General features: G+C 39.8%; 1 protein-coding gene across 4 annotated transcripts in view; it reads left to right on the top strand.

The window, feature by feature from the left end:
- TMLHE (trimethyllysine hydroxylase, epsilon) overlaps positions 1–27,755 on the top strand; it is a 119,128-nt gene that overhangs the window by 36,869 nt on the left and 54,504 nt on the right. For 3 of the 4 annotated variants that reach the window (XM_041740596.1, XM_041740598.1, XM_041740595.1), the window contains 3 exons: positions 7,759–7,935; positions 16,277–16,556; positions 25,833–25,952. In XM_041740596.1, coding sequence (XP_041596530.1) covers positions 7,759–7,935; positions 16,277–16,556; positions 25,833–25,952 — 577 coding nt within the window. The remainder of the gene's footprint in view (positions 1–7,758; positions 7,936–16,276; positions 16,557–25,832; positions 25,953–27,755) is intronic. The other variant, XM_041740597.1, reaches the window with a different exon arrangement.

The following is a 27,755-nucleotide window of genomic DNA, read 5'->3' as shown; positions in this document are numbered from 1 at the left end:
GTCCTAGCATGTAGATTGCATTTAGTGATTCGCTCTCAAAAAATGGGATATGAAAGTAGAGGGAATAACTTTAAGTAGGGAAACCTGGCAAACTCTACCTTGGCCAGGTATTAAAGGTTAATATCATCTGTAATAAGTCCTATTAATAGGATCTACCATTGATATGATGTGCTGAGAAGGACACTTCACTTCTGTAGCCATTCTACCAAAAACCTATCCTATAGGTCATACTATAATCCCATTTTAACCATGAGAAAATCATCATACAAATCCAAATTGAGTAACACTCTTACAAAATGCCTGACCAGTATGTCTCAAAACTGTCAAGATCATAAAAACAAGGAAAATGACAGCCCACAGAAGCCTAAGGAGACTTGATGACTAAATGTAATGTGAGTCCTAGTTGTAATTCTGAAATATAAAAAGGACATTAAGGGAAAACTAATAAAATTCAAATAAAGTATGATATTTTGTTAATGAATAATGTCTTGATATTCATTAATTGTGACAAATGTACCATACAAATATAAGATAATAATAGGGGAAACTGGGTGTGGGCTATATGGGAGATTTTTGCAACTTTTCTGTGAATTTAAAACCATTCTAAAACTTAAAACAGGTTTATTAAGAGGAAATTGGAGAAGGTAGTGGGAACATCAAGCCCTAAGTTTCAGTATGAAAAGAAACACTGGTTTTAGAATACTAGAGGCAGTCATTGGCTTTATCATTTACCTTTTGAGGGTTCCATGCCTGATAGTGTGGACTGTGGTCTGGTTTTTTCAAACTAGGACAACCATTATTCATAAATTTATACCCTTTATTGAAACTTGCTCCTCAGTATCAGGAGTCAGGCCATCTGGTTTATAGATGATTCTAAAACAAGAGTTTTTGAAAAAGCTTATATCTTTCAGGAAAAATAATTGTAGCAGGTGATCTGTAAATGACTTTAGAAGCTTATTATAGTAATTTAAATAAATTCACTTTTTTGGTTCGTAAAAAAAAAGAAAGAAAGAAAGAAAGAAAGAAAGAAAGAAAGGGAATACAAATGACCAGAGGTGGTAATGGGAGGGACACATAGAGTGAAAGAGAACATTGTTTTCAGATGGGGGTAAATTACCACCTGTTTGCTGATAAGAATGATCCAGTAGGGAGGGAAATTTTGATAAAGCAAAAGAGGAAGATGGAGCAATTTCAGAAGTATAGTACTTGTGTAAGAGAGAAGAGAAAGGATCTAATCCATAAATGGAAGTGTTGGCCTTGGTTGAGTACCCAGATATTTCAATCATAGTAATCGGAACAAAGGTAGGATATATGGGCACAAATGCAAGTGGGTGATGTGTGGATTCTCTTCTAATTGCTTCCATATTTTCTTTGAGGGAGTAAGAAAGGTCATTAGTTGAAAATGGGAAGGGAAGGGTGGTGTTAGCAATATGAGGAGATAGGAGATGAGTGTCTTACCAGTATACTAAAGCATCATCTTGCCCTGCTGATGGTCCAAAATGTAGAATACTCTTTCCTTTTTTTAAGATTTTATTTGTGTGTGTGTGTGTGTGTGTGTGTGAGAGAGAGAGAGAGAGAGAGAGAGAGAGAGAGAGAGAGGCAGAGACAGAGGCAGAGGGAGCAGCAGGCCCCATGCAGGGAGCCCGACGTGGGACTCGATCCCGGGATCCCAGGATCACGCCCTGGGCCGAAGGCGGCGCTAAACCGCTGAGCTCCTTGGGCTGCCCAACACACTTTCCAAAGTAGAATGTAATTTGAGGATTCTGAGCTCAAAACTCTCTTTATAGATTTTAGGTAAATCTATAAAAAAACTAATATAACTCAACACCCAAAAAGCATATAGTCCAGTTAAGGAACGGGCAGAAAGTTTTGTCATCTGTACTCGAAGCAGGAAAGGCGGACATGCCTTCACTTTCGCCCCTCTGGGGACGGCAGCACCTCGCCCCCCGGATGCACAGCAAAGAAGGGAAGGAAAGGTGCGCCCCGGCGAGCGGGTGACCTGGGGCGAGCGCAGGAACAGAGCTAGGCGAGTCACAGCAGGAGCAGCTGGAGCTCTGCCCGGGCGCGGAGGTCAAGTTACAGAAACGACTGTGACGTTACCGACCGAGACCCAGGACAGCTGTCGACAGAGCAGCGTTAACTCCAGAGACGCAGGGGGAGGCAGGCAACAGAGGCACCGGGCAGCTGCCGACGTTCAACGCTGGTGATTCAAACCAGAAGAGACCTCCTCGCCTATTTGGAGGAGACACCTGGTATTTCCTTCATGGGAAGCAAGCGCCAAAGGGAAGAGTTTTGCCTTCAGCTTTGACAGAAGGATATGTAGAGCCAGGAGGAACGGGCCCGTGCAGTCCTCGAGACATTCTGGCTCCAGTTCGCAGCAGGCCTGGAAAGTCACTTGGCCGCTAATGAAGCTCCACACATGTTCACACAGTTTGATTTGATTTAAATTAGTTCAGTATTTATCATCCACCAAGAAAAAGAGAGAGAAGATCAAACTTTCCGAGCTCTGCAGGCGTGAGTCTGAGCTGTGTCTCCTTGCCGGTTCTCCCGCCTGCAGAAAGCAAAGAACTCAGCGCGTCTTGCCGGGCGGCCACCATCCACCACACCCCCTGGGGTCTGCCCAGTGTCCACCGGCACAGCGAGGACCGGGAAGGAGCCGGGAGCCGAGGCAGGGCCTGCGGGGGGCAAGGGGGCTTGGCGGTTGGCTGCCCTTGGCCTGGTTCATCATACTGAGATTTGACGGGGAAGGACTTGCGAGAGGGCCGGAGAGTGACGACGCCACGGGACGCCCTCAGGGACATCCGAACTGTGTCCTGGGCGGGGAGAGTGACGCTGCAGCCCCCCTCCAGCTGCGTGGGCAGGTGACGGATTTAACGAGCAACAGCGTAAGCCCTCGCTGCCTCGAGAAGCCAGGGTTTCCTGCCACAATGTGTAGGAAGATTCTAGAAGACAAACGCTGTGAGGGCAAAGATGTTTGTGTGCTTCACCAATCTGTGCCCCTAGGGTAGGCAATAGTACGCATCCAATAAAGGTCTGTTGAACGCATAACAGAGAGAAAGAAGAAAGGAAAGAAAGAAAAAGAAAGAAAAGAGAAAGAAAGAAGAAAGAAAGAAAGAAGAAAGAAAGAAAGAGAAACAAAGAGGCAGAAGACATGAATGGACATTTTTTCCAAAGAATACATACAGATGGCCAACAGACACATGAAAAGATGCTCCACATCACTCATCATCAGAGGTTCCTCAGAAAGTTAAAAATAGAAGTACCCTAAGACTCAGCAATTGCACTACTGGGTATTTACCCAAAGAATACAAAACTACAGATTTCAAGGAACACGTGCACCCTGATGTTTATAGCAACATTATCAACAAGAGCCAAATTATGGAGAGTGCAAACGTCCATCAGTTGATAAATGGATAAAGTACAGGTGATGTACACACACACACACACACACACACACACACACACACAATGGAATATTACACAGCCATCAAAAAGAATGAAATCTTGCCCTTTGCAAGGACGTGAATGGAGCTATATTGGATTATGGTGAACAGAAATACTCAGAGAAAGACAAAAACCATGTGACTTCACTCATATGTGGAATTTAAAAAACAAAACAGATGAACATATGGGACAGGGAAAGAGAGAGAGATGGAGACAAACTATAAGAGACTCTGAACTCTACAGAGCAACCGAGGGCTGATGGAGGGAGGTGGGTGGGGGCTGGGGGCTGGATGGGTGATGGGGATTACAGGGGGCGCTTGTTATGATGAGCACCGGTGATGTACGTAAGTGATGAGTCACTGAATTGTACTCCTGAAACCAATATCAGACTGTTAACTTAGTAGAATTTAAATAAAAACTCTTAAAAAATAAGGCCGTCATATTAATACAAAAAAAAAATCTCTTTATAGAGGCCACTGTTAAAGATGGTGATTGCCTAAATATGATAGAAGAAAGGAGTAGAAATGGAGAGGTCATATAGATTTTAGAAAGACTTAGGAGAAAAAGAAATAAGATTTAGGAGGTGAAATCAGCAAACTTTGGTGACTGATTAAATGTAGATTATGACAAAGATGAGACAAGATGAATCCCAAGTTTCTTTTCTGTATATTTCATTTTGGCCTAGTTACTAAACATTTGTGTACTATCAATTTTATGTATAGCTGACAACTTCTAGGGAACCAAGATGTAAGATGTGCTATCCCAAGAAATAGAAAATACTAAATAAACATAAGAAACATGAATACCTTATGCCATATACAAATGATTATTAAGTTATTACCTACAGGCAGCCCCGGTGGTTCAGTGGTTTAGCGCCACCTTCAGCCCAGGTCCGGATCCTAGAGACCCCACATCCTGTCCCGCGTTGAGCTCCCTGCATGGAGCCTGCTTCTCCCTCTGCCTGTGTCTCTGCCTCTCTCTCTCTCTCTCTCTCTCTCTCTCTCTCTCTCTCTCTCTCTCATGAATAAATGAATAAAATCTAAAAATTAAAAAGCTCCTTAAAGGTTAAAAAAACTTGTTACCTACCAAATACATAATTTCAAAGAAAATGTAGGATTGTTCAATGAAGCTTCCTTGAATAAATGAATTTTTAGCTAGACTTTGAAGGAAAAAATCGTCATTTAATCAGGGGAGCTTACGGGGCACCTGGGTGAATCAGCAGTTGAGTGTCTACCTTCAGCTCAGGGCGTGATCTCAGGGTCCTAGGATCGAGTCCCGCATCAGGCTCCCTGCAGGGAGCCTGCTTCTCCCCCTGCCTGTGTCTCTGCCTCTCTCTCTGTCTCTGTGTTGCTCATGAATCAATAAATAAAATCTTTAAAAAAAAATTAGAAGAACTTATAATTTCCAGGAGGACAATGGCAAGTGCAAAGTCCAGAATGAACTCAGTCATGGAAAGAAGAGTTACATATGACTGCTTACTGGGCCAGATAGTAAATATTTCAGGCTTTATGGGTCATGCAAAATCTATGTTTCATGGTCTTCTTTGTTTTGTTTTTGTTTTATGACATTTTATTTTTGTTTTGTTTTATGACATTTTTAAAATGTAAAAGCTATTCTTATCTTGCAAGCTATACAAAAAATAGGACATGGCTCTATTTGACCCATAGGCTGTTTGTCAAATCCTGGATTAGTTCAGTGTAATGAACAATCTGAATTAAGTTAATCACTTTTGTCACTCCAAGGGCAGGGTTCTCAATATTTTTAGCTTACAAGTCCCGTAGGAATTGTGTTGAAAGCTATGGATCCTGTCCATGGAAAAATGTAGGACTACTACTTACACACAATTTTTTAAAGATTTTTTATTTATTTATTCATGAGAGAGAGAGAGAGAGAGGCAGAGACCCAGGCAGAGGGAGAAGCAGGCTCCATGCAGGGAGCCCGACGTGGGACTCGATCCTGGGTCTCCAGGATCGCGCCCTGGGCTGAAGGCGGCGCTAGACCACTGAGCCACCCGGGCCGCCCTACAAACACAATTTTACATATTATTCCGTAGATCCTGTAGTTCAAGAACTTGTCACTTAATTTTGGTTTTTTATATTGTTTACAAAACAGGTTTTTATTTTCGTATAGACGGATTTATCTTTTATGAATTTTGTATCATATTAAAATGTCCATTCGTACCCCAAGATTATCATTGTATAATAGTTTTTTTTTAAGATTCTATTTATTTGAAAGAGAGAGGGGGAAAAAGAGAGGATATAAGCAGGGGAGGGGCAGAGGGGGAAGCAGACCCCCTGCTCAGCAAGGAGCCCAAATCAGTGCTCCATCCCAGGACCCTGAGATCATGACCTGAGCCTAAGGTAGATGCTTAACCGACTGAGCCACCCCAATGTATAATAGTTTTATTTTTTATATTTCATTTATTTTAATATTTCATTTTTATTTAAATTTTACTTAAAATATAGTCTAATGTTAGTTTCAAGAGCAGAATTTCGTGATTCATCTTTTATATAGCACACTCAGTACTCATCACAAGTGCCCTCCTTAGTACCCATCATCCATCCATCCCATCCCCTACCCACCTCCCTCCATCAACCCTGAGTTTCTTCTCTATAGTTAAGAGTCTCTTATGCTTTGTCTCTCTTTTTCTCCCTTTCCCTTATGTTCATCTTTTTTGTTTCTTAAATTCCACATGAGTGAAATCATATGGTATTTGTCTTTCTCTGACAGATTTCTTTCAGTTAGCATGATATGCTCTAGTTCCATCCATGTCATTGCAAAGATTTCATTCTTTTCTATGGCTGAGTGCTCTTCCGTCATATGTATATACCACCTCTTCTTTATCCCTTCATCCACTGATGGACTCTGGTCTCTTTCCATAATTTGGCTGTTGCTGATAATGCTGCTATAAACATCAAGGTGCATGTGGCCCTTTGAATTAGTATTTTTGTTTTCTTTAGGTAAATACCAGTAGTACAATTGCTGGGTCAGGGGTTATTCTATTTTTAACTTTTTGAGGAATCTCCATACTGTTTTGACCTATTCATCTTACTTTTTGATTCACTGTAGCTTTATATGTAATATTTTTTATTTTTAGTAAGACAGTTCCCCCATGCCTTTCTTTTTCTTCAAAATTATAAGTTTATTAATTCTGAATGAGAAATTTTAGAATTAGCCTGTCCAGTACATGAAAATTTCTATGGGAATTTGGATTGGAGGTACATGGAATTTTGTGGATTAATTTGTAGGAAATTTTGTATCTTTTCATTATTGAATCTGCCCAAGTTTGGAGCATATTTCTCCATTCAGATTTCCTCAAGCCCTTCAGGATTAGTTTTATAGATTTCTCTATAGTAGTCTTCCACATAATTTTTTATTCCGAGACACATTACAGCTTTCATTCCTCTTAGAAGTTTAATCTCATTTTTATTTACCTTTCCTGAGTGAGTAACCTGGTATAGTAGGAGAGTCTTTGATTTTTGTTAACTTTTTATTTTGGTATGACTTCAAACTAACAAAAAAGTTTCAACAGTAGTACAACTACCTCTTTTATCTTTTATATCCTCTATCCACCTATATTTCCTTTTAAAATACTTCACTGGTTTTATTTTCCAAATCTAGAACTCTGATCTGTTTGAGTTTATCTTGAAGACCTGGCGACTATGTGAGGCATGGACGCAATTGTATCTTTTTTCCAAATGGCTATCTAGTTGTTATTTTAAAATTCCTATTTTCGCCAGTGATTATAGCTGTCAGTTTATTAGATACCAAATTTCTATATGCATTTAGGTATATTTTGGACATTTTATATTATTTTTTATTTATTTTTATTTTTAAAAAAAGATTTTATTTATTCATGAGAGACAGAGAGAGAGAGAGAAAGAGAGAGAGAGAGAGAGAGAGAGAGAGAGAGGCAGAGACACAGGCAGAGGGAGAAGCAGGCTTCATGCAGGGAGCCCGACGTGGGACTCCATCCCAGGACTCCAGGATCACACTCTGGGCTGAAGGCAGGTGCTAAACCTCTAAGCCACCCAGGGATCCCAACATTTTATATTCTTTTGTTGTTTTATATGCTATTCCTATCCTAGCATCTTACTGTTTTAATCGTGGAAGTTCTACAGTATCTTTTGTATTTGGTAGGGGACTAGTGTTCCCCTTAGCACTCTTGTTTGTTTCTTGGTAGAAGACTTTTTGAAGAAAGTTTTCTGACTACTAATTGTTCTTAAGTTTTCCTAAATAAATATTTATTTATCTCTATAAAATAAACAATGCAAAATAATATAACAAATAATATAAAAGAATCCCTTTCCCTAGAACTGCAATATGCTAACACCGTGATGCGCTTTGATTATGTCTGGCTTCGAGACCACTGCCGCTCAGCATCATGCTACAACTCTAAGACTCACCAGCGCAGCCTGGATACTGCCAGTGTGGATTTATGCATCAAGCCAAAAACCATTCGTCTGGATGAGACCACACTCTTTTTCACTTGTGAGTAGACAAGAGACTTGGTCTTGGCTGGGGTACTCTTCTAAAGAACAATTATTTTTGCAAAACTTGGTTTGTCCTGTTCTAAAGTAGGGTATTCTATTTTTTTATTGAGGTATAATTAACATACACTGTTTTATTAGTTTCGGGTGTATGACATTGATTTAACAATTCTAACCTTTACTCAGTGCTCACAATAAGTGTAGTCACCATCTATGACCATGCAATGTTATTATGATATTATTGACTGTATATTCCCTATATAATACCTTTCATCTCTGTGACTTAATTTTATAACTGGAAGTTTGTGCCTCTTAATCCCCTTCACCTATTATATCCCTCCTCCCCTGCCCCCACCAAAAGCCACCATTTTGCTCTTATTTAAGGTTCTGGTTTTTGGTTTGTTCACTTGTTTTATTTTTTAGATTCCACATATAAATGGAATCATGTGGTATTTGTCTTTCTGTCTGATTTCTTTCACTTAACAGATACCTTCTAGGTCCATCCATGTTTTTGCAAATGGCAAGATCTCATTCTTTTTTATGGCTGATTAATATTCCATTGTGTGTATATACCACATCTTCTTTATCCATTCATCTATTTAAGGTCACTTGAGTTGCTTCCATATCTTGACTATTGTAAAGCTGCACTAAACATAGAGGTGCATATATCTTTTCAAATTAGTGTTTTCTCTCCTTTCCCCTTTATTCCCTTTCACTATTTTTTATATTCTCCAAGAGAGAAAATGAGTGGGAAATATCAGAGAAGGAGACAGAACATGGAGACTCCTAACTCTGGGAAACTAACAAGGGGTGGTAGAAAGGGAGGAGCTGGCGGGTGGTGGGGGTGACTGGGTGATGGGCACTGAGGGGGGCACTTGACGGGATGAGCACTGGGTATTATGCTATATGTTGGCAAACTGAACTCCAATAAAAAGAAATTTTTAAAAATTAGTGTTTTCTTTGGGTATTTACCCAATACTGGAATTATGGGATCATATGGTATTTCTAATTTAATTTTAAAAAAGATTTTATTTATTTTTTTCATGAAAGACACACAGAGAGAGGCAGAGACATAGACAGAGGGAGAAGTAGGTTCACTGTGAGGAGCCCGATGTGGGACTTGATCCCAGGACCCCGAGCTGAAGGCAGATGCTCAACTGCTGAGCCACCCAGGCAACATCCCTCTATTTTTTATTTTTTGAGGAACCTCCATACTATTTTCCACAGTGACTGCACAAATTAACATTCCCACCCACAGTGCATAAGTGATCCCTTTTCTCCATATTCTTAACAACTTGTTATTTCTTATCTTTCTGATATTAGGCATTCTCATGTGTAAGGTGACACCTCATTGTGGTCTTGATTTGCATTTCCCTAATAAGTGATGTTGAGCATCTTTCCATGTGTTTGTTGGCTGTCTGTCTGATGTCTTGTTTGGAAAAATGTTTGAGTTGTCTGCCCATTTTTAATCAGATTGGTTTTTTTTTTCCATGTTGAGTGGGTGCAAGTTCTTAATATATTTTGGATATTAACCCTTTATTGGATCTATCATTTATAAATATCTTCTCTTATTAATTGGATTGCTTTTTTGTTTTATTGATGGTTTCCTTTGCTGTGCAGAAGCTTTTTATCTTGAAATCACAATAGTTTGTTTTTGCTTTTGTTTCCCTTGCCTCAGGATACATATCTACGAAGAAGTTGCTACATCTGATGTCAAAAAAGTTATTGCCTCTCTTCTCTTCCAAGATTGGTATAGCTTCAGGTCTCACATTTATGTCTTTCATTCATTATGAGTTTATATTTGTGCCCGGTGTAAGAGAATGTTCCAGTTTCATTCTTCTGCATGTGGCTGTCCAGTTTCCCCAACACCATTAATTGAAGAGATTGTCTTTTTCCCACTAGATATTCTTTTCCTTCTTTGTCGAAGATTAGCTGACCGTATACTTGAGGGTCCACTTCTGGGTTTTCTATTCTGTTCCATTGATCTATGTGTCTATTTTTGTACCAGGACTACACCATTTTGATTACGATGGCATTGTAGTATATATCAAAATCTGGAATGGTGATACCTCCAGGTTTGCTCTTCTTTCTCAGGATTGCTTTGGCTATTCAGGATCTTTTGTGGTTTCATATGAATTTTGGGATTATTTGTTCTAGTTCTGTGAAAAATGCTGTTGGTATTTTGGTAGAGATTGCATTCAATCTGTAGATTGGTTTGGGTAGTGTGAACATTTTAACAATATTAGTTCTTCCAATCCATAAGTATTGGATTTCTTTCCATTTTTTTTTTTGTGTTGTCTTCAACTTCTTTCATGAATGTCTTATACTTTTCGGGTATAGGTTTCTCATCTCCTTGGTCAAATTCATTCCATTCTTTTTGGTTCAGTTTTAAATGGGATTGTTTTCTTCATTTTTTTCTGCTACATGATTATTAGTGTATAGATATACAACAGATTTCTGTATATTAATTTTGTTTCCTCCAACTATTGGGTCTATTTACTGAATAAATACATTTTTGCTTTAATTTATTTATTCATGAGAGACAGAGACTGAGAGAGAGAGGCAGAGACATAGGCAGGGAGAGGGAGAAGGGAGAAGGAGAGGGAGAGGGAGAAGTAGGCTCCCTGCAGGGAGCCCCATGTGGGACTCGATCCTAGATCCAAGGATCATGACCTGAGCCAAAGGCAGGCGCCCAACCACTGAGCCACCCAGGCGTCCCTGAATAAACACATTTCTTTGCAACTTCCTGTGAATATATAATTCTTCCAAAATAGGTTAAAAGAAAAAAGCATTGGAGGAAAAAATATTTAAAATAAATATGTTTGACTAGTGATTTCTCTACAGTAAAAAAAAGTACATGCCATAGAAAGTTTTATTAAAAAATGACTCACTTGGTAAGATATTTGAGAAATGTATGACAAAGACTAGAAACTATTGACATATAAGGTGTTATTGCCAGTTTGTAAAGAAAAGCACCAGTATTTTTGGCTGTACAGTGTCAGTCACAACTGTTCAACTCTTCAGTTCTTCAGTAGTAGGGTGAAAGCAGACATGGACAATAAGTAACCAAGTGTGTGTCATGTGTTCCAAAACAGGTGTCACAAAGACAACTGCCAGGCAGATTTGGCCCATGGGCAATAGTTTGGTAATCCTTGCATTTAAAAAAACATATGTCTATACAGTGGCCAACAGATACATGAAAAGGTGCTCGACATCAGTCATCCTCAGGAAAATACAGGGGATCCCTGGGTGGCTCAGCAGTTTAGTGCCTTTGGCCCAGGGCGTGATCCTGGAGTCCCGGGATCGAGTCCCACGTCAGGCTCCCACATGGAGCCTGCTTCTCCGTCCTCCTGTGTCTCTGCCTCTCTTTCTCTCTCTCTCTTTCTCTATCACAAATAAATAAATAAATCTTTAAAAAAAAAAGAAAAGAAAAGAAAAGAAAATACAACTCAAAACCACAATGAGATCCCACCTCACACCTGTGAGAGTGACTAAAATCAACAAGTCAGGAAACAACGGGTGTTGGTGAGGATGTGGAGAAAGGGGGACCCTCTTGTACTGTGTGGGTGGGGGCACAGGCTGGTGCAGCTGCTCTGGAGAACAGCATGGAGGGTCCTCAAGAAGTTACAAATAGAACTACCCTATGATCCAGCAATTATACTTTGGGTATTTACCCAAAGGATACAAAAATACTCATTCAAAAGGGCAAATGCACCCCGATATTTGTAGCAGCATTATCAGCAACAGCCAAATTATGGAAAGAGCCCAAATGTCCATTGACTGATGAATGGATAAAGAAGAATGGATAAAGAATGGAATATTACTCAGCCATAAAAAAGAATGACATCTTACCATTTGCAACAACATGGTTAGAGGTAGAGAGTATTTTGCTAAGCAAAATAAGTCCGTCAGAGAAAGAAAATACCATATGATTTCACTCATATGTGAAATTTAAGAAACAAAACACATTAACATGGGGAAGGGAAAAACAAAAAGAGAAGCAAACCATAAAAGAGACTCTTAACTATATAGTACAAACTGAGAGTTGCTGGAGTGCAAGTGGTGGGGAAATGGATTAAATGGGTGATGAGCATTAAGGAGGACACTTGTGATGAGCACTGGGTGATGTATGGAAGTGTTCAACCACTGTATTGTACACCTGAAACTAATATTTAACTGTATGATAACTAACTGGAATTTAAATAAAAACTTGAAACAAAAAAATAATAAAAATAAAAGACATATGTCTAACAAATATAAATCTCTAACAAATGTTATTAGCCTTATTAGTAAGTGAATTACTTAGAATTATTATAACAATAGAATTCTACTTGCCAATCTGGAAAAATATATATATATTTTAAAAAATAAGAATACTTAATTTTGAAGGGCACACACATATTTTTGGAGACAATGAAAATTGGTATAGACTTCCTAATAAAGTAATTTAGTTAAATCCATCAAGGCTCTTAAAAGTTTCTATCTTTGAATTTAACAATCCTACCTTCTTGAGAAGATTATCAGAAATATAGAAAAATGGGGCATCTGAGGTCTCAGTCATTTGAGCGCCTGCCTCTTGGTTTCCACTCAGGATGATCTCAGGGTGGTGAGATCGAGCCCCACATGGGGCTTTCTGTTCACTGCAGAATCTGCTTCAGGTTCTCTGTCTCCCTCTGCCCCTCTCTGCACTTGCATGCTCTCTCTCTAAAAAATCCATCTTTAAAAAATGAAAAGAAATATAGACAAGGATGACCACTATTAAATAACAAGGAAATTTTTAAAAATAAGACTACATGCTCCAGAAGAACAGACTGGTTAGGTAAATCTTGGTAGTCTTATTCTGCAAATTATATTAATTAATTTTTATGAAGATTTATTTTTTTTAAGTTTTAAATTCCAGTTAGTTAACATAGAGTGTAATATTAGATTCTGGTGTAGAATTTAGTGATTCAACACTTGCATAAAACACCTGGTGCTCATCACTAGTGCCCTCCTAATACTTAGCCCCTATTTCACCCATTCCCACTCTGGTAACCATCTGTTTGTTTTCTATAGTTAAGAGTCTGTGAATTTAAGAAAACAAACAATTGTAGGTGAAGATTTAATTTTTTAATGATGAAGTGACTCCATATATTAAGTGACAAAGGCAGGGTACACACATATATATATGTACTATATTTATATAAAATAAAAGAATGCATGGGGAAAAGTGGAAGGAATGATGCCAAGCTATTAATAATGATTTCATCTGTGTGGTAGAATGCTATATATATGTGAATTTTTTTTTAGAATAAGTGGATCCTTTTTTTTAAATAATAAATTTATTTTTTATTGGTGTTCAGTTTGCCAACATACAGAATAACACCCAGTGCTCATCCCGTCAAGTGCCCCCCTCAGTGCCCGTCACCCATTCACCGCCAACCCCGGCCCTCCTCCCTTCCACCACCCCTAGTTCGTTTCCCAGAGTTAGGAGTCTTCATGTTCTGTCTCCCTTCCTGATATTTCCCAACATTTCTTTTCCCTTCCTTTATATTCCCTTTCACTATTATTTATATTCCCCAAATGAATGAGAACATATAATGTTTGTCCTTCTCCGATTGACTTACTTCACTCAGCATAATACCCTCCAGTTCCATCCACGTTGAAGCAAATGGTGGGTATTTGTCGTTTCTAATGGCTGAGGAATATTCCATTGTGTACATAGACCACAGCTTCTTTATCCATCATCTTTCGATGGACACCGAGGCTCCTTCCACAGTTTGGCTATTGTGGACATTGCTGCTAGAAACATCGGGGTGCAGGTGTCCCGGCGTTTCACTGTATCTGTATCTCTGGGGTAAATCCCCAGCAGTGCAATTGCTGGGTCGTAGGGCAGGTCTATTTTTAACTCTTTGAGGAACCTCCAAAGAGTTTTCCAGAGTGGCTGCGCCAGTTCACGTTCCCACCAACAGTGTCAGAGATTCCCCTTTTCTCCGCATCCTCTCTAGCATTTGTGGTTTCCTGCCTTGTTAATTTTCCCCATTCTCACTGGTGTGAGGTGGGATCTCATTGTGGTTTTGATTTGTATTTCCCTGATGGCAAGTGATGCAGAGCATTTTCTCATGTGCATGTTGGCCATGTCCATGTCTTCCTCTGTGAGGTTTCTGTTCATGTCTTTTGCCCATTTTATGATTGGATTGTTTGTTTTTTCGGTGTTGAGTTTAATAAGTTCTTTATAGATTTTGGAAACTAGCCCTTTATCTGTCATTTGCAAATATCTTCTCCCATGCTCTAGGTTGTCTTTTAGTTTTGTTGACTGTATCCTTTGCTGTGCAAAAGCTTCTTATCTTGATGAAGTCCCAATAGTTCATTTTTGCTTTTGTTTCTTTTGCCTTCGTGGATGTATCTTGCAAGAAGTTATTGTGGCCAAGTTCAAAAAGGGTGTTGCCTGTGTTCTCCTCTAGGATTTTGATGGAATCTTGTCTCACATTTAGAGCTTTCATCCATTTTGAGTTTATCTTTGTGTCTGGTGCAAGAGAGTGGTCCAGTTTCATTCTTCTGCACGTGGATGTCCAATTTTCCCAGCACCATTTATTGAAGAGACTGTCTTTCTTCCAGTGGATAGTCTTTCCTGCTTTGTCGAATATTAGTTGACCATAACGTTGAGGGTCCACTTCTGGGTTCTCTATTCTGTTCCATTGACCTATGTGTCTGTTTTTGTGCCAGTCCCACACTGTCTTGACCACAGCTTTGTAGTACAACCTGAAATCTGGCATTGTGATGCCCCCAGATATGGTTCTCTTTTTTAACATTCCCCTGGCTATTCGGGGTCTTTTCTGATTCCACACAAATCTTAAGATGATTTGTTCTAACTCTCTGAAGAAAGTCCATGGTATTTTGATAGGGATTGCATTAAACGTGTAAATTGCCCTGGGTAACACTGACATTTTCACAATAGTAATTCTTTTTAATAAGGCTGGCTCCCCGCGGAGCCGCCGCCTGAGCCCCCCCCCCCCCCCCCCAGCTGCTCCCGGAGCCGCGCCGCCCCTCTGCGTGGAGCCTCTTCCTCTGCCGGAGCCCCCGGCCGAGCTGCTCCTGGAGCCGCGCCGCCCCCTCCGCGGAGCCCGAGCCCCTCCGAGCTGCTCCGGGCCCCGCCGAGCGCTGCAGCCCTTAGGGAGCTCGGCGCATTCCCGGGGCGCAGTTCCTCTGTTACTGTCCCCGGGAGCCCGAGGGCATCCCCGCCCTCCTGGGTCCTGCTCCACCTCCCTGCAGGCCCCTTTCCACCCGGGAAGGTTGGTGCAGCTCCTGCTCCTCCGGGACGGGGCTCTCCTGTCCTGGGGACACTCGCCCCGGCCTCAGCCCGGCTCCTCGGGCCCCTCCCCCTTGGAGGCCTTTTGTTCCTTTATTTCTTTTTCCCCGTCTTCCTACCTTGATAGAAGCGCGAACTCTTCTCACTGTAGCGCTCCAGCTGGTCTCTCTTCAAATCTCAGGCCGAATTCGTAGATTTTCAAGATGATTGGAAGGTTTTCTAGGTAATTTGGTGGGGACAGGTGACTTGGGGGCCCTCCTCTTCCGCTGTCTTGCCCCTCCCTCTATAAGTCATTTTTAAATTTTTCCTCATACTGGAGTGCCTGGGTGGCTCAGTTGGTTACATGTCCGACTCTTGATTTTGGCTCAGTGGTGAGATCAAACCCCACATCAGGTTGGTGGAGAGTCTGCTTGAGATTCTCTCTTTCCCAATCCCTCAGGCTCCTCCCACCACTTGTACACACACTCTCTCCGTCTCTCTCTAAAATAAATAAATAAATCTTTTTAAAAAACTTTCTCACACTTTTTCAAGCTTTCCAAATTCTTTGATGCTTTTATTGTCAAGAAGTAGGAAGCCAAAACAGATACAGAGAAACAGAGACAGAGAAGTAAAAAGAAATGAAAGAAGAGATAAGATGCCAGCAAAGCCTTTCACTCTCCTAGCTATATCCTTTGCTTATCCTGAAGACTTTCTAAAGCATTTTTGAGGGGCTGGTGTTTTTTTTTAACTTTTTGGGTTTTTTGGCACAGTAGGCAAAGTCAAGAAATCACTTTATCATGTTATATTATGTCATATCATTAGGTCAAACTGCCCTAATTAATTTATTCCTTTCTAGTTGGTGAGATTTATTTGTTCATTAATTAATTTATTAGTCTCATACTACTCACCCTACAAATATTTCTGTCTCAGGAACATTCTAGGCATTTATTTTAATTTCATTTCATAAACAATACAGCATCTGGTAATTGGTTGTTAAAAATAATATTCTTAAGCAGTAAATTATTGGCAGTAATTATAACTATTATTTTAATGCCTTTTATTTTTCCCTTTAAAGGGCCAGATGGTCATGTAACTAAATATGATTTGGATTGGCTGGTGAGAAACAGCTATGAAGGGCAGAAACAAAAGGTCATCCAACCTAGAATCTTATGGAATGCCGAAATCTATCAGCAAGCCCAAGTTCCATCTGTAGATTTCCAGAGCTTCTTAGAAACCAATGAGGGATTGAAGAACTTTCTGCAAAACTTTCTGCTGTATGGAATTGCATTTGTAGAAAATGTCCCTCCCACTCAAGAACACACAGAGAAGTTGGCAGAAAGGATCAGCTTGATCAGGTAATTTATGAGTTTATAATATCTACAGTAATTAATTTGAAGAGCATTAAACCAGGAAAATAATTTAACAGGGTATGGTCACTGTTTTTAATCCAGAATATTTTGTGTCCTGAATAAGGGGATTCCCATTTATAGTACTTTATTTGAAGCCCAGATTTCTAATCTTTAAAACACTTACATGTTAAATATGATGAAGACTTCAGAGTCATTAGTATATTTTTTGAGCCTAGTGGTACTCAAAGTGGCAGGAATCATTATAAACTAGAAATATCACTAACTTTGAGTAAACAGAACCAGGTAGTAGTCTAAATTCTACCATCCAACCATTGTGTGAACATTGACAACTCCATTACATACACACCTATACCCTCCACCTCCACCTCCACCCACTGGCCTCAACTTTCCCATCTCATAAGAGGATTAAATAAGATGGAGTCTAAAGATCATCCAGTTTTGACCTATTATGATCTCTAAGGCTTGATTCAGAGACTAGCTGTTAATAATACTGCCTTACACTATATAGCATTTAACCAATATATTCACACCCATTATTTTCTTTTGATCCTTATAGAAATTCTGATGAGTGCATATTTTATCCCCTATTCTACTGATGAGCCACTTGAGACATATAATAAGTAAGTGGCTTGCCCAGGATTGCTCTGCTAGTAAGAAGTAGAATTGGGATTCAGCAGAGGAGCTAAGATGGTAGTGTCACAGGAGAACCCTAGGCTTACCTCGTCCCTTAAACAGAGCCAATTAACTATCAAATCATTCTGAATACCCAAGAAATTGACCTGAGGATGATAGAACAAACTGCACAAGTAGGAGAGAAGAGAGGCCACATAGAGGAAGGTAAGAAGTGCAAAAACATGGTCTGGGGGAGAAACCCATGAGTGCTATGGAAGAGAGAGAACCCTCGTTGCAGAGAAAGGCAAGAGAGAGTGGAGCACATAGGGATGAGCAAAAGGAGAACACTTTCCCAAAGCCATTGGCTGGGAAAAAAGAGTGGCTGATTTTCATGAAGTTTTGCAACCAGCTGGGCTCAAAGACTGGTTTTAGAGATCCATGGGTTTGGCTGAGATAGAGACCTGAGGGTCTACTCCTGGCGAGAAGGCAGGCAAGTAACCCCAGGGCAAACAGTGCAATCTGAGGATTGCCTAAGGCACACAGGGAGATAATGTTCAGTCTTCTCTGGGGACAAAAGTGCCCACAGGCACCATCAGCATAGGTCCAGAGACACTTGCTAAGGCCAGCTAACTCAGACACTGGCTGTTTAGCCTGTTTTGTTCCAAATTCCATGCCCCTGTGCTGTGGCATGACTGCCCTTCTGGATCAAACCTGCATCAGTCCCAGCATAGTGAGACCATCCCCCAGAAGACCAGGTCAGGTCCCCACCACACCAGACCCCCAAAGATTAGAGTTTTAAAAGTCATCAGGCTTGGCTGATATAGAGTCCAAAGTGCACTGTGCTGCTTCAGGCAGGCAAACAAACCCAGAGACAGTGTAAAAACACCGATCTGAAAAGTGTCTAGAAGACATGAGGGGAAATTATTCACTTTTCTGGGAGTGCTTCCCTGAGAGCAGCAAGCACAGACTCCCTTCTCCAGGGACAGAGGAGCTGGCTGGCACCATTTCCCTCCCCTACCCCTCAGCATAAACCGACTTAAGTAAACAGCAAAATGCCCACGCTGGCTGCCTGACCTGCTTACCCGAAGTCCCACTCCACTGCACTCTGCTGGTATTTCTTTTCTCTTGAAAACGTGTCTAAGGACCAGAGCAGCAGGCCCCCTCACCAGAAGACCAGTAGAAACCCCTGCATGCACCACATCTACCAACCATGGAGTTCTGCAAGGCTTCAGTATTAGTAGAAGTGGTATCAGGTCTCATTTAACAAGTAGACAAGAGCATAGCTACATAAAGCTCACTGTGCTCTGGCCAAGTTCTAAACACTGTGGACTACAGACAAGGAGAAACTCTGCAGAGGACTAACCTGAGGGAAAGAGTAGCCAAAACACAGTAGCAGAGTGCACACAGCACATACAAGAGACATTCCCCGGAGCACCCAGCCCTGGACACTGTATGACCTCTTCTTCATAAAGCTATTACTCTCAAGAGCAGGAAACATAACAGGCTTTCCTAACACAGTGAAGAATATAAAGACCTAGACAAAATGCCAAGATAGAGGAATTCATCCCCAAAAAAGAACAAGAAAAGTTCACAGCCAGAGATCCAAGTGAAACAGATATAAGTAACATGCCTAATGGAGAATATAAAACAACAATCATAAGGATACTCACTAGGTTTGAGAAAAGAATAGAAGACTTCAAGGAGGCCCTTGCTACAGAAATAAAAGAGTTAAAAAACAACCAATCATAAATGAAAAATGCAATAACAGATTAAAAATTGGATGTAATGACCATAAATATGTAAGAAGCAGAAGAATGAATAATGATATAAAAGTCAAAATAATGGGGCACCTGGATGACTCAGGTGGTTAAAAATCAGACTCTTCACATTGGATCAGGTCATGATCTCAGGGTCATGAGATTGAACCCTGCATCAGGCTCTTCACTGGGAATGGAGCCTACTTAAGACTTTCTCTCTTCCCACTCCCTAAGCCCCTCTCCTCTCTCTCTCTCTCTCTCTCTCTCTCTCTCTGCCCTCTAAAAACATTTTTAAAAGAACACACAATAATGGAAAATAATAGAGCTGAACCAAATGGAGAAAGAATTATGGAACAAGAGAATAGACTTAGGGATCTCAGTGACTCCATCAAATGTAATAATATCTGTATCATAGGAGTCCAGAAGAAGAGAGAAAGGGGGGCAGAAGAGGAAATAGTAGCTGAAATTTTCCCTAATCTGGGGAAGGAAACAGCTATTCAAATCCAGAAGGTATATAGAACTCCCATGAAAATCAAGAAAAGCAGACAACACCAAGGCATAGTGGAGTTAAATTTGGACAATCTAGTGATAAAGAAAAGATCCTAAAAGCAGCAAGACAAAAGGAGCCTTTACTTACAAAGGAGGATCCATAACATTAGCTGCAGACCTCTCCAGAGAAACTTGGCAAGCCAGAAGGAGTACCATGATATATTGAAGGTACTGAATGGAAAAATCTGCAGCCAAGAATACTCTACCCAGCAAGGCTATCATTCAGAATAGGAGAGATAGTTTCTCAAACAAAACTAAAGGAGATTGTAGCCACTAAATCAGCCCTGCAAGAAATATCACAGGAGACTCTCTTAGTGGAAAGGAGAGACCAAATGTGACAAAGACAAGAAAGGATCAGAGAAAATCTCCAGAAACAATGACAATACAAGTAATAAAATGGCAATAAATACATATCTATCAATAATTACCGTGAGTGTAAATGCACTACGTAAACAATCAAAAGATACAGAGTGTCTGAATGCATAAAAAGACCCATCTATATGCTGCCTACAAGACTCATTTTAGACATAAAGATACCTGCAGACTGAAAGCAAGGGGATGGAGAATGATTTATCGTGCTAACGGACGTGAAAGAAAGGTGGAGTAGCAGAACTTATACCACACAGAATACATCCTAAAGCAAAGACTGTAACAACAGATGAAGAAGGGGCTGTATCCTAATACAGGGGACTTTCCAACAAGAAGATCTAACAATTGTAAATATTGATGCCCCTAACTTGGAGGCACCCAAATATATGAAAGAATTAATAACAAACATAAAGGAACTCATTGATAATAATACAATCATAGTAGGGGACTTTTTAGCTCCCCACTGAGAGCAATGACCAGATCATCTGAACAGAAAACCAACAAGGAAACCATGGCTTTGAATGACACGCTGGACCAGATGGACCTCGCACATATATTCAGAGCATTCCACCCTAAAGCAGCAGAATACACATTCATTTCGAGTACACATGGGACATTCTCCAGAACAGATCACATACTGGGTCACAGAGAACGTCTCAACAAGTACAAAAATATTGGGGTCATACCGTGCCTGTTATCTGACCACAACACTGTGAAACTGGAAGTCAAACACAAGAAAAAAACTTGGGAAGACCACAAATACATGCAGGTCAAACAACATGGTACTAGGCAATGAATGGGTCAACTGAGAAATTAAAGAAGAAATTTTTAAAAATACGTGGAAACAAATGAAAATGAAAACAAAGTAATCTAAAACTTTTCAGATAGGGTAAAAGTGGTCCTAAGATGGAAGTATATTGCATTACAGGCCTACCTTAACAAGCAAGAAAAATCTCAAAGAAACAACCTAACACCTAAAGGAGCTAGAAAAAGAACAACAAATGAAGCGTAACACCAGCAGAAGAAGGTAAATAAGAGATTAGAACGGAAATAAATGATACGGAAACTAAAACAACAGTAGAAGAGATCAATGAAACAGGAGCTGGTTCTTTGAAAAAAAAAAGTAATACAATTGATAAACCCCTAGCCAGACTTAAAAAGAAAAGTCCCAAATAAATAAAATCACAAATGAGAGAGGAAAAATCACAACCAGCACCACAGAAATACAAACAATTCTAAGAGAATAGTATGAAAAATTATATGCCAACCCATTGGACAACCTGGAAGACATGGATAAATTACAAATAGAAACACATAACCTACCAAAACGGAAAAAAGAAGAAATAGAAAATTTGAACAGACTGATAACCAGCAAAGAATGTTAGTCAGTCATCCAAATCTCCAAACAAACGAAAGGCCAGGGCCAGATGGCTTTACAGGGGAATTCTTCCAAGCATAAAAAAAAAAAAAGAGTTAATGCCTGTTGTTCTCAAACTATTGCAAAAAATAGAAATGGAAGGAAAACTTCCAAAGTCATTCTAAGAGGCCAGCGTTACCCTCAGTCCGAAGCCAGACAGACTCCACTAAAAACAGAATAGAGGCCAATATCCCTGGTGCACATGGATGCAGAGGTTCTCAACAGGATACCAGCAAATCAAATCCAACAGTACATTGAAAGAATCATTCACCAGGATCAAGTGGGATTTATTCCTGCTCCGCAAGGGTGGATCGATATTCACAGATCAATCAGTGGGATACACCACGTGCATAAAAGACAGGATAGCACCCATGGGATCCTCTCAATAGATGCAGAAAAGGGATTTGACAAAGCACAACATCCATTCTAGATAGAAACCCTCAACAAAGTAGGGATAGAGGGAACACACCCCATCATAATAAAGGCCATATACAGAAACCCGCAGCAAATCTCATCCTCGATGGGGAAAGACTGAGAGCTTTTCCTCTAATTTCAGGAATAAGGATGCCCACTCTCACCGCTGTTATTTAACATGGTGCTGGAAGTCCCAGCCTCAGTGGTCAGACAACAAAAAGAAATAAAAGGTACCCAAATCAGGAAGGAAGAAGTCGAAGTTTCAGTCATTGTAGAGGATGTGATGCTATATATAGAAAACCCAAAAGATTCCACAGAAGAATTGCTAGAACTGATACATGAATTCAGTAAAATTGCAGAATACAAAATCAATGTACAGAAATCTGTTGTATTTCTATGCAGTAATAATGAAGCAGCAGAAAGAGAAGTCAAGGAATCAATTCTATTTATAACTGCACCAAAAACCGTAAGATGCCTAGGAATAAACCTGACCAAAGATGTAAATGATCTGTACTCTGAAAACTATAAAACACAGATGAAAGAAATTGAAGATGGCACAAAGAGATGGAGAAACATTCCATGCTTGTGGATTGGAGGAACAAATATTTTTAAAATGTCTATATTACCCAAAGCAGCCTACACATTTAATGCAATCCCTATCAATATAGCACCCACTTTTTTGACAGAGCTATAAATAAACAATCCTAAAATGTGTGTGGAATCATGAAAGACTTTGAACAGCCAAAGCAATCTTGAAAAAGAAAAACAAACCTGAGGGCATCACAATGCCGGATTTCAAGTTGTACTACAAAGCTGTGATCATCAAGACAGTGTGGTTCTGACCCAAAAACAGACACATAGATCCATAGAACAGAATAGAGAATCCAGAAATGGACCCTCAACTCTATGGTCAACTAATATTCGACAAAGCAGGAAAGAATCTCCACTGGATAAAAGACAGTCTCTTCAACAAATGGTGTTGAGAAAACTGGACCATTCTCTTACACCACACACAAAGATACACTCAGAATGGATGAAAGATCTAAATGTGAGACCTGAAACCATCAAAATCCTAGAGGAGGGTAGCCCGGGTGCCTCAGCGGTTTAGCGCTGCCTTGAGCCCAGGATGTGATCTTGGAGACCCGAGATCGAGTCCCGCATCGGGCTCCCTGCATGGAGCCTGCTTCTTCTCTGTGTCTCTGCCTCTGTGTGTGTGTGTGTGTCTCTCATGAATAAATAAATAAAAATCTTTTTTTAAAAAAGAAAATCCTAGAGGAGAACACAGGCAGCAACTTCTGTGACCTCAGCCACAGCAACTTCTTATTAGACACCTTGGCAGAGACAAGGGAAACAAAAGCAAAAAATCAGCTATTGAGACTTCAAGATAAAAAGTGTCTGCACAGGAAGGAAACAACAAAACTAAAAGGCAGCCTTCAGAATGGGAAAAGACATTTCCAAATGATATCTCTGATAGAGGCTTAGTATCCAAAATCCTCAAGGAATTGTCAAACTCAACACCCAAAAAAACAAATAATCCAGTTAAAAATGGGCAGAAAACATGAATAGACATTTTTCCAAAGACGACATCCAGATGGCCAACAGACACCTGACGAGATGCTCCACATCACTGATCATCAGGGAGATGCAGATCAAATCCACCATGAGATCCCACCTCACACCTGTCAGAATGGCTAAAATCAACAAGTCAGGAGACAACGGGCGTTGGCGAGGATGTGGAGAAAGGAGAATCTTCTTATACTGTTGGTAGGAATGTAAGCTGGTGCAGCCGTTCTGGAGAACAGTGTGGAGGCTCCTCAAGGAGTTAAAATAGAACTACCCTATGACCCAGCAATTGCACTACTAAGTACTTACAGAATACAAAAATGCTAATTCAAAGAAATACATATACCCCAGTGTTTATAGTAGAATTATCAATAACAGCTGAATTATGGAAAGAGCCCCAAAAACCTATTGATGAATGAATAAAAACATGTGAGATACACACACACACACAATGGAATATTATTCAGCTATAAAAAAGAATGAAATCATGCCATTTACAATGATGTGGATGGATCTAGAGAGTATTATACTTAGTGAAATAAGTCAGTGAGAGAAAGACAAATACCATATGATTTCTCTCATATGTGGAATTTAAGAAACAAAACACATGAGAAAAGGAAAAGAGGGAGAGAGGCTGACCAAGAAGTAGACTCTTAACTATAGAGAACACACTATGGTCACCAGAGGGGAGGTGGTCAGGGAGTGGGTGAGAGGACACTTGTTCTGAGAGCACTGGGTGATTTATGGAAGTGTTCAACCACTGTATTGTACACCTGACACTGATACTACAATGTTTGTTATCGAACTGGAATGTAAATAAATATTTTTTAAAATCTAATATTGTGGTGTAGGAGCACCTGGATGGCTCAGTTGGTTAAGCTTCTGCCTTCAGTTCAGGTCATGGCCCCAAGGTCCTAGAATCTAGCCCCGCATTGGTGTCCCTGCTTAGCAGGGAGCCTGCTTCTCCCTCTGCCCCTCCCCTGCTCCTCCTCTTCCTCTCTCTCTCTCTCTCAAATAAATAAAATCATTTTTTAAAATGGTATGTGTATATAACAGTGCTAACAGAAGATGTTCACTAGTAAAAGGTTCAGTTAAAAAGAAGTGAGGGGTGCTTGCATGGCTCAGTCTGTTAAGCATCTGACTCTTGATTTCAGGTCAGGTCACAATCTCAGGGTTGTGATTGAGCCCTGTGTCAGGCTCTGCACTGGCCATGCAGTTGATGTGAGATTCTCTCTCCCTCTCTCTCTGCCCCCCCCCACTCCATAGCTCTGTATAAAATAAATAAATGTCTCTTTTTTAAGTTTAAAAAAAGAGAACTGAGATTCAGATGGCTCAGATTTCCTGATCCTGAATTCAGTGCTGTTTCCACTTGCCAGTCTGCATTTCTAGGTAATATATTGATTGATCTTCTATAGTAATACAGGTGATGTAAACATATTTTTACTTAATATGGGCCAGATATCACTAATTGTGTAGCAAGTAGAATTCTGGGTCATTTCCCCTATCCTGGTATAGCATAACCAACATTTTTTGAACCATTAAGTTTCAAACACACTTTGAGAACTTTCAAAAAAGGAAGCTGTGCTGGTAAACAATCAATCAATTGAGAGGGCTTTAGAGATCATAGTTCCTGAGGATGACTATTTCCTGTTTGGACCCTGAGGGTTCAAAAAATAAGATGAACTCTGAAAGCTAAAGAATTAAAATGACCTTTGGTCAGCTATAAGCCATCAGGAAAAAACTATAAAATCAAAATTTATGATGTATGCCTTAAGGAGAGATAAGACAACAGTGATACAGCATTTCATTAAATACTTGCTAACATGAACTATCCTTTTCTCTTTTTCTTATTCCTCCATGTCCAATAGATGGGTGAGGATCTACATTACTCACTTCTAAAAGCATCTGCATAAAGACATCTTTTTCTATGCAAGGAAGGTGAGCACAGGAAAAAACCGTGAATGTGAAAGCTAATAAAAATAGGCACATAAACAGAGGGGGATAATCCCCTAAGCTTTCAGACTACATTATACAGTTGACCCTTGAACAATGTGTGGGTTAGGGGAACTGACCTCCCCCACCCCCACACAGTAGAAAATTCATGTATGACTTCTGACTCTCCAGAACTTAATTAGTAATAGCTTACTGCTGACTAGAAGTTTTACCAATAACATAATCAATGAGCACATATTCTATATGTTGTATGTATTATATACTGTATTCTTACAATAAAGTAAACTAGGGAATAGAAACTATTATTAGGAAAATCATAAGAAAGAGAAAATATATTTATAACATCTGTATAGAAAAAAATCCACGTATGGGTGGATCCATGCAGTTGAAACCTGTGTTGTTCAAGGGTCAACTCTACTTTCACAGTTTGCCCCCCAACTTCCTAGAATATTAATCAGTGACAGATTGTTAAGACTGGTGGTGTGTTCAACTGTCATCTACACCTTAAACATGGAAATCTGAAGCCAAAAAATCTTTTGTTACTTCTGAACAAAGAAGTTACTAGAGTTGTGAAAGACAGGAATAAAAACTTTAAATACTTCACTCGTCCTTCATTTGCTTTGACAGAGAAACCATCTATGGGAGGATGTGGTATTTCACTTCAGACTTCTCCAGGGGTGACACCGCATACACCAAGCTGGCTTTGGATCGGCACACTGACACTACCTATTTTCAAGAGCCCTGTGGGTAAGTGGATTAGAATTTTCCATATATAGGGTCTTTACATGTGATGGTCTTGAATAATTCCTTAATCATTTTCCATTCTGTTTGAACCAAGATCATATCTGCTGATGATGACGTGTGTGACTGTTTCTTTTTCTTCTCTTAGAAACATGATAATTTTGAAATACTCTAGCTCAGTCTTCTTTGGACTTAGAAGAAGAATTTTTTTAAGTGATTGAAAATACACATTACTACATAAGTGGATCTAAATTTTGTTTAATTTATATTTTTGTCTAAGTAATTACCAACAACTCACCAAAAAAAGTCTAATAGTTAATTTTGGAATTGTACAGTTTTCTTATATTTAGTTATATTGAAACAGGATCAATCTTCCAAACACAGCTGCTTTGGGCTGGTATTAACAGGAATTTGAATCCAATTTGTAAGAAGTTGGAGAGAAGGAATTAATTTTAAAACCCTTTTTTCACATGGACTCAGAAGCTGCTGAGCCAAAAATATACCATACTTTTTCCCCTAGCTTTATTAAGATATAATTGACATATAACATATAAATTTAAGGTATACAATGGTTATATATTATAATATTATCACCACTTTAGTTAACAGAGAGTGGGTCTTAAATTTTCTCACCACAAAAATGAGATGATAATCATGTGACATGATAAATGCCATTTTTAATTTACCTACCATTTCCCAGTTATTAGCGGTACCTCTGTAGTTTTTGTTATTGATCTTGCTTCTGCATATAGATGATGAGCCTGAGGCACAAAGATATTAGTAAAGTGACTGTACATATGTATTTATTTATTTTTTTTATAATTTTTTTTAAATTTTTTTATTTATTTATGATAGGCACACAGTGAGAGAGAGAGAGAGAGGCAGAGACATAGTCAGAGGGAGAAGCAGGCTCCATGCACCGGGAGCCTGACATGGGATTCGATCCCGGGTCTCCAGGATCGCGCCCCGGGCCAAAGGCAGGCGCCAAACCGCTGCGCCACCCAGGGATCCCTGTACATATGTATTTATAAAGATAATATGAGAGGGTGATAATATGCAATTGATTGTGGTTACATTGATTTTCTTTAAGGATTTGGAACTTAAGAATATTTGGTTCAAGGGAGAAAGAATAAAGCAGCTTTTAGAGATCCTTGTCAGTGTTATCAATAAATGAAGATCCCAATAGCCCTGTATCCTCATTCTAGGGGGTGCAGAAGGAAGAAAGAGGAAATGGGATGAGAAGCAGCTGGACAGAGGTTGAGATTCAAATATTGAGTAACTCTTTTCTCTTTAACCAGTACGAAAGATAAGCATTTAGTTGTCGGTGACTTTAATTTAGACCTTTCTCGTCAATGACAAGGGCCAAGTAAGTACAGTAGCAGTATAGTAAGAGTGGTTAAGAGTCCAGGCCATGTCATTAACAGATCTGGATCTGCATCCCAGCTGTGATATATATTAGGTTTGTTATCTTGGACAAGTAACTTACTGACTTCTCTGTGACTCAGTTTCTTCATCTGTAAAATGGAACTAGTGATAAAACCTATTCATTAGCGTTGCTTAGGGATTACATTACATGATGTATTTAAAGCACTTGGCATACCGCCTGACACAAATTAAGTGCTCAAGAAATGCTAGCTATTACTATTATCACTTTAGCCATTATCATCACCATCATCAGCATTGTTATATGCCTTGTCGTTTTGAAAGCTACCTTTGGGGGATCCCTGGGTGGCTCAGCGGTTTAGCGCCTGCCTTTGGCCCAGGGTGCGGTCCTGGAGTCCCGGGATCGAGTCCCACGTCGGGCTCCTG

The sequence above is a fragment of the Vulpes lagopus genome, chromosome X (assembly GCF_018345385.1).
Source record: "Vulpes lagopus strain Blue_001 chromosome X, ASM1834538v1, whole genome shotgun sequence".
Taxonomy (NCBI): Eukaryota; Metazoa; Chordata; class Mammalia; order Carnivora; family Canidae; genus Vulpes; species Vulpes lagopus.
The sequence above is the reverse complement of the archived record's forward strand: the minus strand, read 5'-3'. Positions and strand labels throughout refer to the sequence as shown.